The sequence below is a fragment of the Stegastes partitus genome, unplaced genomic scaffold, assembly GCF_000690725.1.
Source record: "Stegastes partitus isolate 25-593 unplaced genomic scaffold, Stegastes_partitus-1.0.2 Scaffold12, whole genome shotgun sequence".
NCBI classification, from domain to species: domain Eukaryota; kingdom Metazoa; phylum Chordata; class Actinopteri; family Pomacentridae; genus Stegastes; species Stegastes partitus.
The window spans coordinates 1,403,415-1,416,084 of NW_007577743.1; the positions used below are offsets into that span (position 1 = coordinate 1,403,415).

At 43.3% G+C, this 12,670-nt stretch overlaps 1 protein-coding gene across 1 annotated transcript in view; it reads right to left on the minus strand.

The window, feature by feature from the left end:
- Nucleotides 1-4,979: 4,979 nt before the first annotated feature.
- Nucleotides 4,980-12,670, minus strand: part of LOC103361943 (tubulin--tyrosine ligase-like protein 12) — a gene marked incomplete at its 5' end in the record, with an annotated part of 19,382 nt that continues 11,691 nt past the window's right edge. Inside the window, 7 exons of the mRNA XM_008288164.1 lie at nucleotides 4,980-5,350; nucleotides 6,952-7,090; nucleotides 7,325-7,393; nucleotides 8,429-8,510; nucleotides 8,657-8,808; nucleotides 11,129-11,240; nucleotides 11,470-11,664. Of these exons, the coding sequence (XP_008286386.1) occupies nucleotides 5,199-5,350; nucleotides 6,952-7,090; nucleotides 7,325-7,393; nucleotides 8,429-8,510; nucleotides 8,657-8,808; nucleotides 11,129-11,240; nucleotides 11,470-11,664 (901 nt within the window). The remainder of the gene's footprint in view (nucleotides 5,351-6,951; nucleotides 7,091-7,324; nucleotides 7,394-8,428; nucleotides 8,511-8,656; nucleotides 8,809-11,128; nucleotides 11,241-11,469; nucleotides 11,665-12,670) is intronic.

Consider the following 12,670-nt stretch of genomic DNA (forward strand, 5'->3'; position numbering starts at 1 on the left):
ATTCTAAGTCAAGAGTAAAATAGAGTATTTAAACATATCCCTGGGGTTAGTATTGCCAAACCTCTAAATCTATCCTAGCAACTTACCAAGTGCTCGTTCCCTTAAGAGGAAAGCTGCCACTACCAGGCGTGTCTGGTGGGTGATTCGGCTATTGAGGCTACTTAGCGGGGTCACCTATCAGAAGAAGCGGGGTAGGCGTCTGGATTAAGGCAGTCAGAAGCTAGGCGAGTTTCCTCGACACCAGCTTAATCAGTTCAATAGAATCCTATTAGGTCCAGGGCCTGTAGGCAGTCAGAACTTAGCCCTAGTAACGGAGAGCTGGACCAGTAGCCCTGTACGGGGTAGTACCGGTGCGGAAAGACAACCCACTTAGCGTGCTTTATAACTGAGGCAGCGTTCATTCATTCTGCCCGCTTCACGCTCACCACATCGCTGCTGCTCCAGCCTCTACAGATTGACGCATCTCCTCCTCCTCCCCAACCACCACCTTTTAAAAACGGTTCAATCTCATATAACCCCGGTGTTTCCCATATTGTAGGATTGTAGGTTGCAGATGGTTCATTGTTGTACCTTGAACTATGTAATCTAGATTCTGTAAGTGAAGACTATTTAGTTGTACTCCTGTTCTCCTGTTCATACCGTATTCGAAAAATTGTAAACTGTAAATTCATGGCTCTGTGGGGGTTTGTGATCTCAGGGATTATCTGTGTCATGCTTGCTCAGATTGTTCCAGAGCATCAGGAGCAGAGTCACAAAAGAATCTGACAAAGTGTCCCATCTGAGTGACATATTGTTGTGTAAATGATATATTACTCAAAACATATATAATCATTTAAGTTTAAAGAATAAGAATAATTAATCTTGAGGGTTTATTCATTATATGTTACCCATTATAATGTTGATTCTTAAAGAGTCGTGTGCTTGTAAGTGATGTTGTTCTGCAGGACAGGGTTCTGTGATGAGTGTGTGACTGCCAATAAGCTGATAATCGATAACCAGGATGAGCTGTGGATGTGGGGAAGACAGGCTGTAAAGATAAAGGGGCATACATTCCAGCGAAGAAACAAAGGATCAAAGGAATAAAGGAACAAAAAATAAATGGACAGATCAGAGGAAGATGTGGAACAGCTTGTGTGACACATTGTGTAACCTGTCATGTGACTGAATAGTATAAGACAAGGGTCTGAGGAAAAGGTCTGAGTCTCACTCTGTCTGATACTAGGGAGAGTTTGACCCGCAGCTCTGTAATGTCATATTCAGTGTGTGATTAAATTGATTGATTGAGACCGCGCTTAATTTGTTTCGTCTTTACAAACGAACACGCGGAGAAAAGAGAATCTTCTCCAACACACTCCACACTTTATTTTTTTTCTGTGCTGCAAAGCAAAGGCGTCTCTGTGTGTCCAGTTTTGCTATTGGCTACTTCTGCTGTGGGAACATGTGGCCCATTGCAATATTCAGTCGGTGGGTCTGGGGAGCCATGTTGTCTCAGGTAGTTATGAAGCACTGCCGTTGCCACAGTGACAATACAGCATCTTCTTGGTTCAAAACGTAATGTATTCCTGAGACAATGGAAACGATTCTTCCAGATACCAAACATGCGCTTTACTAACCCTCTGATGTGGATATGAGCCTGGTTGTAGCGCTGTTGCTCAGGTCTGACAGGATGAAAATAAGAGGTGAACAAGAAGTTTGTCTGTGCATCACCACTGTCACCAAGTAGGATTCCACTGTGCTGTCCTGCTTCAAACTGAGCACACAAAGAGGAGTTCTGGAAAATCCTTGAGTCACGTGTTGAACAGCTCCAATGTGCAACAATGTTGGAGAGCTGCATAGAGGGAGTGCAGACACCTGGTACATTTACTGAAAACCGGTTTTTAAGATTCCTGTACAGCTCAATATCTTCTGTTGAAGGACACTTAACAGGAATATGACATCCATCAATACAGCCAACTACTCCAGGGATGTTCCCATATTCATAGAACTGTACCTTGNGTGAAACATCTATTAGCAATGTGTGTGTGATGATGAATGTGTGTAACTAGTGTGTATTACTGGTGTTGTCAAGTGGAGTCAGGTTTTGAGATCCCAGACACAGCCACTAACAAAGAACTCTGGCTCTGCTGTAAGCAATATAAAAGACTTTAATGATTTGAAACATTATATGCTGTACTGCAAATGTGACGATTGAATGTTTTAAGTAATGATTCTTAAATGAACCTCGTATAATCAGACAATCAGTAGTGTTAAAGTTAAGCTGATAAATTCCATTAGTATGAGTTAGGGAAAGTTAGGTAGTTTCCAGAGCTCGAGTGCAGGGGCAGATGTGTGTATGAGAATAGTGTTCTTAAGAGCAGGGTGAGGCAGGATAACTCGTGATGAGCTGTTGAGCCACCGGAAGTTAGCAAGCTGAGCTCAATGCTAAAGTAGCCATGATCCTCTTTTTAATAAACGGAGGATCCTCTTTTCATAACAGAGGGCTATTAGACTTCCTGTGCCTGCCAAACTATGCTCGTTCCGGTCACCATAAATGGAGTTGGTGTGTTGCACTGAAAAGTGCAACACCTTATGACTATGTGTGTGACAATGTATGAGTGTATTTTATGTGTACTAATGGTGTGTATCAGTGAGTGTGTATTATTAGTAATCAAGCATAGTGTTTATGGGAGAGAGAGCCGTAGAAAAAGTATAAAAGACACTGACAGAGAGATATCTGTCGGAGATCGCCCGGGGATGACAGAGAGCTCAGCTGGACGTCAACCTGCACGGGAGACTGAGAGACGGATCAGGAACACTTAGAGTTCTTAGAACTTTTCTCAGTTGACTGTGTGCGCGAGGAAGGAGCTGCAACAAGACTGCAACACAACTGAAGAGGAGCGGCAGAACCCTTTTGTGTGTTCTGCCAGAAGAAGCATCTTCACCTCATCGTCCAATGAAGATCCAAACAGACTGCAGTTCTAAATCAGAGTTGCGAATCCTCGTCTCCCCCTGACTGGTGGACGTCGCCTGCACTTCGGTGCCCTGTACAGGGTAGCTGCTCGGCTGGTAGGGTGTCTCTCTTAGTTCAGGATAGGACGGAGCTGAGTTGATCAGCACTGGCCAGGCTGTTAGGCTCTCTCTCTCTTTACAAATTAAGAATTTTAATCATTTATTATAGTTTAAAGGAGCACAGATTATTTTATTATTATTTTTAGGCTAATCAAGTTTTATTAAAACGAATGATTAATTATGTGTGAATAATCAAAATGCTGATGCTTTGCCCATGCTAAAGAGTTGCAATAAATATATAATCCTGCATTTAAAGACAATATTGACTAAAATTTTATTGAATCACTTTCAGTATCCGAAGGTGGTGAAAAGTTAGATTATTGTGTGCATAATATCTTTTTAAAGGTTCTTAATGGTTATTCTAAGTTGAGAGTAAAATAGAGTATTTGGAGCACACAAAGAGGAGTTCTGGAAAATCCTTGAGTCATGTGTTGAACCGCTCCAACGTGCAACAATGTTGGAGAGCTGCATTGTGGGAGTGCAGACACCTGGTACATTTACTGAAAACCAGTTTTTAAGATTCCTGTACAGCTCAGTATCTTCTGTTGAAGGACACTTAACAGGAATATGACATCCATCAATACAGCCAACTACTCCAGGGATGTTCCCATATTCATAGAACTGTACCTTGTAGGTGGTCTGATCAACAGCATCAGGGAACTTGATGGAGTCCTTTCTCAGTTCACATACTGCTTTGCAGACTTTGTGCACTATTTTGCAGACAGTGGATTCACTTACACCACAGAAATCCGCTGTTTCACGATGGAAGGTTCCACATGCCAAAAACCTCAAAGTGATAAGTACTTGTAAGGAAGGAGGTACAGAGGTTCCCCTCACTGAGTCACATGAAAGCTTCACCTGAAGCAAACTAAAGATTTCAGCTGCATTGTGTTTGTACGGAAACAGTCACAAAAATCTGTATCAACAAATTTATTCAGCAGGTTACTTCTGTCTCTGAGCAATCTTCTCTCTGGTCTTGGTGGTGGTCTTTCAGCATCATTGATGTAGTCAAGCTAATCCATTTCCACCATGCACCATGAGGCCTACAGCCTTTACTCTGAGGTGAAACCTGCCNTATCTTCTGTTGAAGGACACTTAACAGGAATATGACATCCATCAATACAGCCAACTACTCCAGGGATGTTCCCATATTCATAGAACTGTACCTTGTAGGTGGTCTGATCAGCAGCATCAGGGAACTTGATGTCGTCCTTTCTCAGTTCACAGATTGCTTTGCAGACTTTGTGCACTATTTTGCAGACAGTGGATTCACTCACACCACAGAAATCCGCTGTTTCACGATGGAAGGTTCCACATGCCAAAAACCTCAAAGTGATAAGTACTTGTAAGGAAGGAAGTATAGAGGTTCCCCTCACTGAGTCACATGAAAGCTTCACCTGAAGCAAACCAAAGATTTCAGCTGCATTGTGTTTGTACATACGAAGACAGTCACAAAAATCTGTATCAACAAATTCATTCAGCAGGTTACTTCTGTCTCTGAGCAATCTTCTCTCTGGTCTTGGTGGTGGTCTTTCAGCATCATTGATGTAGTCAAGCTAATCCATTTCCACCATGCACCATGAGGCATACAGCCTTTACTCTGAGGTGAAACCTGCCTCTGGTCAGGTTTAACTTAAATCTTGAGTTAGACCTGGATAGCTCTAGTCTCTCTTCAAGAAAGGAGATTATTTAACTCAAGACTAGGACAACTCTGAGATGATTTTAATCCATGTCTCAGAAAGCCATTTCAGCAAATCCTGGTGTACAATGTGACTTAATCTAGAACTAGGGCTTAATCCCTGTGTGGGAAACCGGGCCTTAGAGTTTAATCTATAAGCGACAGCAGGTGGTGAAGGAACAGGAAGGTGGGCAGAGGTGACTGCACACTGAAGCTTCGTAGCACTGTCAGAATGGAAACAAGCAGCACAATGTTGTTTGTCCCACAGTGTTTTTATTGTTGCTCTTTTGTACAGAAGTGTTTTGTCTGAATCACTTGCAATTCTGAGAACAAGCGGAATGATGAGAAAAGTCATAATCCTCCTACAGCGTAAAGTAGACGGCAAAATGACACGAAGAAACAGAAAAACTAGTCAAGTACTGACCAAAAAGGCAGCTGAACGTCTCTCGATATAAAAGTGCTGCTGGGTTCATCATACGATCTGTGTGACTGGACAGTCCTCGGGCTGATCCAGGAACAGCGTCTGAAACATGTGGTTGTAGAAGGAGGGGTGGTAGAGGCAGGCCCGGGCGCAGTCCGGGCTGAAGTTCAACTCCAGGATCTGAGGCTGCATGACCCGCTCACCTGACCCAGGAGCACAGAAATGAGATGAATACATGATGCCTAGGGTGTCAACACTGAATATAAACAAGGGCTGTAAAAGGTGGGAGAAACTGTGGAAGGAAAAAAAATATATCCACCAGTGGATACGTTTTCATCCACAGCACCCTGCGTGAGAGACTCCAAGCACCGGAGTGCACCCAATGTGTTCAACAGTCAGTGAACTTAGAGATGCATGAAGAAAGCCTCGCACGGTGTTCCCGTCCGTTTCCTGTCTTGTGAGCTACGCTAACCAGCTGCTGGTTCAGCAACAACAGAGAAACTGAAGAAGCATACTTCACAAAATGGCCAAGTTTTCTTTAACACTACTCTTACAACTACAGAACGTCACAGTCATAACACAGAAAAGACACAAAGCGTCCTGAACTGTTTCTCAGTGAATGAAGCTCCCATTACTAGACACCTTAAGCTGGACCACATTATCACCAGGCAGTGTCTGACTCTTCCTAACCCACTAATTCAGAAACTTAACAAAAGTTGGAAAGCCAGTGGAGCAGAGACGGGCCTTGCAAATGTCTCTGAGCCATGGACTGCCTATAACGGCACCGACCTGTCACTCAAAGTGGTCATGACGCCCTTCATTATGGTTACCTTTAAGCCTTGATACAATTTAAATTGTGAGTTATATAAAAATGTACCTCTACACAGTTAAAATTAGCAACACAGACTTTTTTTTTTTTTAAACCAGGCTATAAACATGATCATTTCTCCTGTGAAGTTGGACATTCTAACATGGAGGTCTATCGGGATTAACTCACTTTAGGAGTCGGCCTCAAGTGGCTATTCAAGGAACTGCAGTTTGTCATTGGCTTCATCATTTGCTCCTCAGCGGTTGCCACTTGGTCTCACCCTTTGAGGGAGATTAGCCTGAAAGAGTTGTGGCTATGAACCCCCTGTTCTGTCTTAACTTTATGTAAACAGCCACTACTTAAGCCAGTAGTTGCGTTTGTTCTAGACGGTGATTCTTTTTGGCTTTGAATCCTCTCACAGGCGTCTGAGATGTTGTACTTGTTTCAATTAACCTTTTTATTTAGCAACAAGACTGTGTCAGTGGAGAATTTCTTCGTCACCTTCAAATCATCACAACTCAATAAACAACAGTCTTAGAAGACCCGTCCCTTGCTCTAAAAAGGGCACACTTACTTTTAACCACGAAAACATTTTTCCTTTTCGACAGTGTATTTTAGGACTGGAATAGTCCTTATCTCCATCTAATGTGTCTTTAAAGTGGAGTGTTGGACATCTGATCCCAACTGACCCCAAGAGCAACTGGACCTGTTTCAGAAACACTGTGGATAATTAGACTTAGAATCTAAGCTAATCCACGAAGACCTCTGAGCTACAGTATTAAACATGCTGGTGTCTCTAATTCATTTTCCAGAGGAAATGCCACGAGGGACCTTTACGAGCTGAAACCTCTTCAGTGTTGACATCTGAGAGACAGAAAAAGTGGTGGCCTCTGAAACAGTTTAGGTTAAGTCCCGAACGCCCTGAAGCTCAAAGACAAAACATTAGTAAAGGTATCTTTAGAACAGTGACGAGTTAAGTATGGAATGAATGCTCACCATTTGGTCCTGCACTCCACTTCAGCATGAGGTCCACAGCGTAGATCGCCCGGGACGCTGGGTAGGGACAAATCCCACAGGGAGCCGGTCGAGACGAGGCTGCTTGGAAGAGCTCCTTGAAAGCTTTAAACAAGTCTGCCTGAGAAGAAACAATGAAAAGGAAGATGAGAATAAAGACAAGTGTATTAGAACAGAAACGACGCTGTAAAAACAACATCCGCCGTAGTTCACTTTCTGGACGAGGCTCGGACCACACTGCATCACTGTCAGTCTGATTCACACCAAATTTGCTCATTGTGATGACGAGAGGTGTCATCAGGAGGTGTCAGAGCTCTGTTCCTGCAGCTGAACAGGGCTTCACAGTTCCACTTACTTCCACTTCTTTCCATGGGTACTGCGGGTACTGCTCCTCAAACATAGGGATGAACTCATCGTAGTGCACCTGGAGACAGCGATTTAAACCGTTACTACTCGACCCACAACAGTTAGGACCAGCAGAACTAAAAGGCCACAGTGTAGTTTCCTTCTCCTGTGCAGATACTGTACAGTTGAAAGACAATCAAGTTCTCGAGCTAAAGCTCATGATCATTTCTGTTGACCAGGAGACAACAGACCATAATGAGCAGTGCAGAGGGCTGGACAACAAAGCAAGGTCAGCATCTTTTCAACGTCTTTTTATAGTTGCCCCTGACGACGACACCATCTGTGTGTGTGTGTGTCTTTCTGTGAACAGTCTCCAGCTCCAGTGCTGAGGTGTTACAAGGTGATGTCATACAGGTGAGCTAGGAACGGTCTCTCCTCGGTTTGATTTTATTTTGGGGTCAATTAATGAAAAAATAGCTCCACTAGAGGTTAAAGGTCACTTTTTTCCCTTCAACAGGGTGGGAGGTAGATTTATGGTATTTGGTGGAGACAAGCAACCATTTTGGGGCTTCCTGTTGGTGATGCTACATTTGACCTTGGGTGATTTTTCAAGTCAAAAAATGTTGACTTTGCCATTATATTTTAAATAGCATGTAATGTATACATGGGTAGTACCCATTTCACTTTGGAGAACCAGCTAACCATGACTAGTGAAACAAATCACCTATTTTGTGGTAAGTTGTACAGAATAATGGTCTATGCCGGCCATGACTGCACTGGGCAGCAGGGCCAACTCTATCCCTCTACTGAGCGCCCTCTACCTGTTATCCGGCTTTACTAAACAACTGCAGTCACACAAGGTTGGATGTCATCTCATTACTTCACTTCAGGGACTGGTCAGGATGCAGTGTTTTTGTATGTTGTGATCCGTTATCCTGAAGACAAACTGCTGCAGAGCAGGTTAGGTACACCAGTAAGAAGCACTGTAATAACCCTGTCAAACCTGAAGGTACCACGCTACCTTCAGATCCTGCTTTGTGGTACAGGACTCTGGCCACAGACTGATTTTACAAAAAAAACAAAGCTAAACAGCAAAAGAACAATATAAAAGTACCTGCTTAAGCTCCACCCCCTCTGCATAGTTCATGACAGTGAAGTGCTTTTGGTAATCATCCAAATGGTCCAAGGAGAAAGGTCTAGATAAAAGAAACAAAGAATGTTTCCTCTCTGAAAAATTATCAAATACTTCACAGAATGAAACCAGCCTCATGCTGTGTTTGCATTCACAAACATCTTCACTGCTGAGGAATGACATGTTGGTCAGAAGGAGAGTGATTCTTACCTATTTGCAAAGCGCAACCAGAAGACATTGTAGGCATAGAGACGCAGAGGCTGGACAGAACGCAGCATCAGCATGTAGCGAATGTCAAACTTCACCAGTCCCACTTCCTCTCTGCTAAACAGAACCGGATCTTCAAGATACTTACACACCACCTGGAACATAAGAATGTAGGCAATGTGTTCATGAGATTCATAGACCTGATACATCATCTCCAGCATTTTTGACAGATTGCTGGGAAAAAGAACTGGCTGTAGAGTTCTACAATAATGGGTCAATGGAAAGATTGCCAGAACTTCTCGAGGCCAACTCAAAGTCCCTTTTCATAGGCTTGCCAAACTCCTGAGAGAGAAGACCTTTCAGTTAACATATACTGAGTACTCTATCCTTCAGGCTCAATACTTCAGTACGCTTTAATCAAAGTGCTTGTCAGGTCTATCTGGGACCTCCATCCTGCCTTTTAATCCAACTCAACAGTCAGTGGGTCAAATGCAGTCATTGTCTGTTGTAGGATATGAACAGATGCCAAAACGATTCAAGAGACTTCATTTGAACTTTCTAGCTCACAGCCACATGTTATAAAAGACAGAACTATCCTGCAGGTCACAGGATCATGTAAATCAGCGTTGGAGACTCGGGGGAGCTGAAGCCAGGACAAGCAGAGCCCACTGGGAAATTAGCTTATCACACCAATCAGAGCCCCAAAGGATCATAACACAAAGATTCTTTTGGGGGAAGACGAAGAAAACATTCCACCACGCGGCCCTAAACAGATGGCCTGGTGTAACTATTGCCCCGGGCTTAACGTATTGCTCCGCTGACCCCTCATTTCCTGTGGCATGCAACAACTGAACTTATGAATGGACAATGAAGACACAGGACCAGGGGATGTGCCTTATTATCTCATGTTAAGCTTAGTTGTTATTAAATGTGGAAGTATAATGTCCTGATAAATACTCCAAAACGTAATCATAATTGTATTAACCTTTCTTTAATTTATCAGCTTGGTATATAATCCTATATCCTAAGCATTGTATAATTTCTGTACCCGTAATCGATAACAAGCTCATATAAGACACCCTGTGATGCACTGAATGTGACACATGTTCATTTCCAACAAGCTTACCTTTGTATAACTACAAATACATATAGTTCTATAGCAACATTGCTACTTTCAGAACAGAACAGAACTCCTGACCATCTCATGACCACTTCCTGACCCCCCTGTGACATAGGGGTGTCATATCTAACAGCCCCTCTGGGAGGGGAGCCCTCTGGGATTGGTCGGTTATTTTACTATGACAGCCAGCTTTCAGTCCAGAACATTCACCTTTATAATTGATCAGTACAATCGATGTTACCAAAGCAGTTGCTGCGGTAACTTAGAGGAGCTACGATTTGCTTTCCATCGTCAGAGCCCAAACACAGCAGAAGGTTCTAAATTCTTAAGAAATCATTTGCTATGCGCTGGTCTTGGAACAGAAAGGTAACAAACTCCGGGTGCAGGTTGTTCCACAGCACTTGGTATACCTGACAAATGATCTCTGACATGGTGTTACGCTCCACTTCCTATAAAAAATATGCCCCAGCCAGCTCCTCAGAAACATCACAGGAAGCCCAATGTGTTCTATGTGTTCAACATGAAGGGTAATGTGACCATTTGTGTAGCGTCTGACTGTGTGCATTCAGTCTGTACTGGTCTGGGCACATGGCTGGGGGAAACTATGAATTAGTATTTACACCGCAAACATTCCAGGTTGTCAGGTATCAGGACTGAGCTTACAAGACAGATCGATAAAGCCTTTGGACGCCAAGCAGGTGCGGCTGAATGGCAGCACTGTCAAGGAATTAGTTACAAAGGGCTGAGATCACAGACTGAGCATAAACAGGTATTAGTAAAGGCTTGTGTGAGCTATAGATGACTCACGCTTGAACCGAAGGCCCTCCTCCTCCCCATCACACTCTCTACAGGACCTGAGCAGACCGACAGATCAAATAAGTATGAATACACAACCCTCCTCCTACAGTTTTCCTCCTTCCTCTCCCACCAGACAAGCACAGGCATATACACACTTCAAATGCAGTCATAGTTAAGGTTACAGTGAACAGTCACTTGTGGCTTTGAACAAGACTCTCCAGTGAGCAGGGTTCAAAAGTCGTCCGTTTAAGCCATTGTGCGACCCCATCCTACTCTCACTGTAGACCTGATCTGCGTGAAGAGCCCTGTGAGTGGCTGAAGTCTTCCACACTAGATCTTCTACAGCCTCAAATACCTGCTCCTTGCAGCAGTAGCCAAGACAGAGTAAAGCTACCCAACCTCTAGTGAGGATGGTATAGTTCTACTTGAAAAGAATAACAAAAAAGTTGGATTTAGTGTAAACTGGAGCCCTAAAAGGCAGTAAAAGATGCATTTTTGAGTCATCTTAGCACAAACATGGTGCTTCAGTGTCTGTCTGTACGTGTGTGTGCTGGCACCTTTGGCGTACTCTCCCTCTGTCTGATTATGTAGTCCAGACTGTTGGTGATGTGTGTGTCCAGTCCACGAGCCAGGTTCCAGGGTTTACAGATCCAGTGGTTGTCTTCTTCCCTGAAACATACAGACGTCTTTTATGTAGCCTCAAAGGACTGCTCTGAGCCAGAGGCATATCATTAACGATGAGGAAAATGTTTCACTCCATCCTCAGGTGCTGCTGCACCAACTGTGGACTTTTCTCTAGTAATATACTACTAGCATACATAATCTGGTTTAGGGCCTGCTGACTGATATTAAACTATGATTTGCCATAGAACAAGCTCAGTGAGAACATGAGCCCAACCTCTGCTGTCTCAGCTGATAATTCTTGATGAACTGCGGCAGCTCTGTCTGCAGGTTGAAGGTCTCTGGGAGCCAGTCCGGTGCTGGGCCACCTTTCACCCTGCGAGCCACGGCAGCCAGACAGTCCTTCACTGTGATAATGCTCTCACAGGGAAACTGGTTCAGCATGACATGAGGTCGCTCCTCACTCAGTTTCCTGCCAAAGAAAAAGAGTTGTTTTTTTTTTACTTTTCTGAAGGTTAAAATAGATTTCTATGAACAACGCTTCGTTTAAAATGGAAATGTGGCAAAATCATTTCTTTAACAGACTTGAAGTCACCCACTTGAGTTTGACATTAACTGCTAAATGCTGACACAACATAAACCCCCAAGCTCACATTCATAGAAAACAAATGTTTGCTAATCTCCTAAATATGTGAATTTGTGCCAGAGGTATCGTAGAGCATTGTCTCTGCACCACAAGTTTCCACAAAAAAGAATTGCTCAATTTATGTGTGCTTCAACATGACCCCAGATGTTGTCAAGCAGCAGGCTTGTTTTACCCAACTGGTTTGTCGTTTGGCTCTGGGCCTGGAATAAACATCACTTACCAAGGCTGTTGATAGTGATGAGGACTACCAGGACATGAGGAGTGCACTCCCCATACACTCGTGTAACATGGGTGGGGACAGAGAGGGAGGTCTATGTGATGTTTAGTGGGTATAAAAAAGCACAAACGGTCCAGATATTTTGTCTCATTAGCTGTTCTGTAGACTGGCTCAGGTCTTAATCTGTTTCAACAAACATCTAAATGCTTCATCTGTTTCCTGATGAAGTTTTGTTTGGAAATATGTGATGAGAATGGGGGAAGTGAAACTACTGGGGAAAGTAGTGGAAAGGCTGAATGGACACAGATGGCTGGAGAAACAGGAAGAGCCTATAAATAGACTGTTTAATGAAACGGTTAAGTTTGCACATTTCTGGTCACCATGACCTAAACATTGGTCTTGGAAGATGAGACTGCACCAGATTATTTTTGATTTTATGAAACACCATCAAAAAACGGATGATTTTGTAGGATTTGTGGATGGACCACATCGAAACCTACGAGGTCATGAGCAGAATTATCAGACCAGATACAATTAAGGAAGGACTCATTTATTTGTTAACTGCTTGTTATATTCTGATTTTTGCAATTTCTTCATCAAATTTTACTTTGTTGT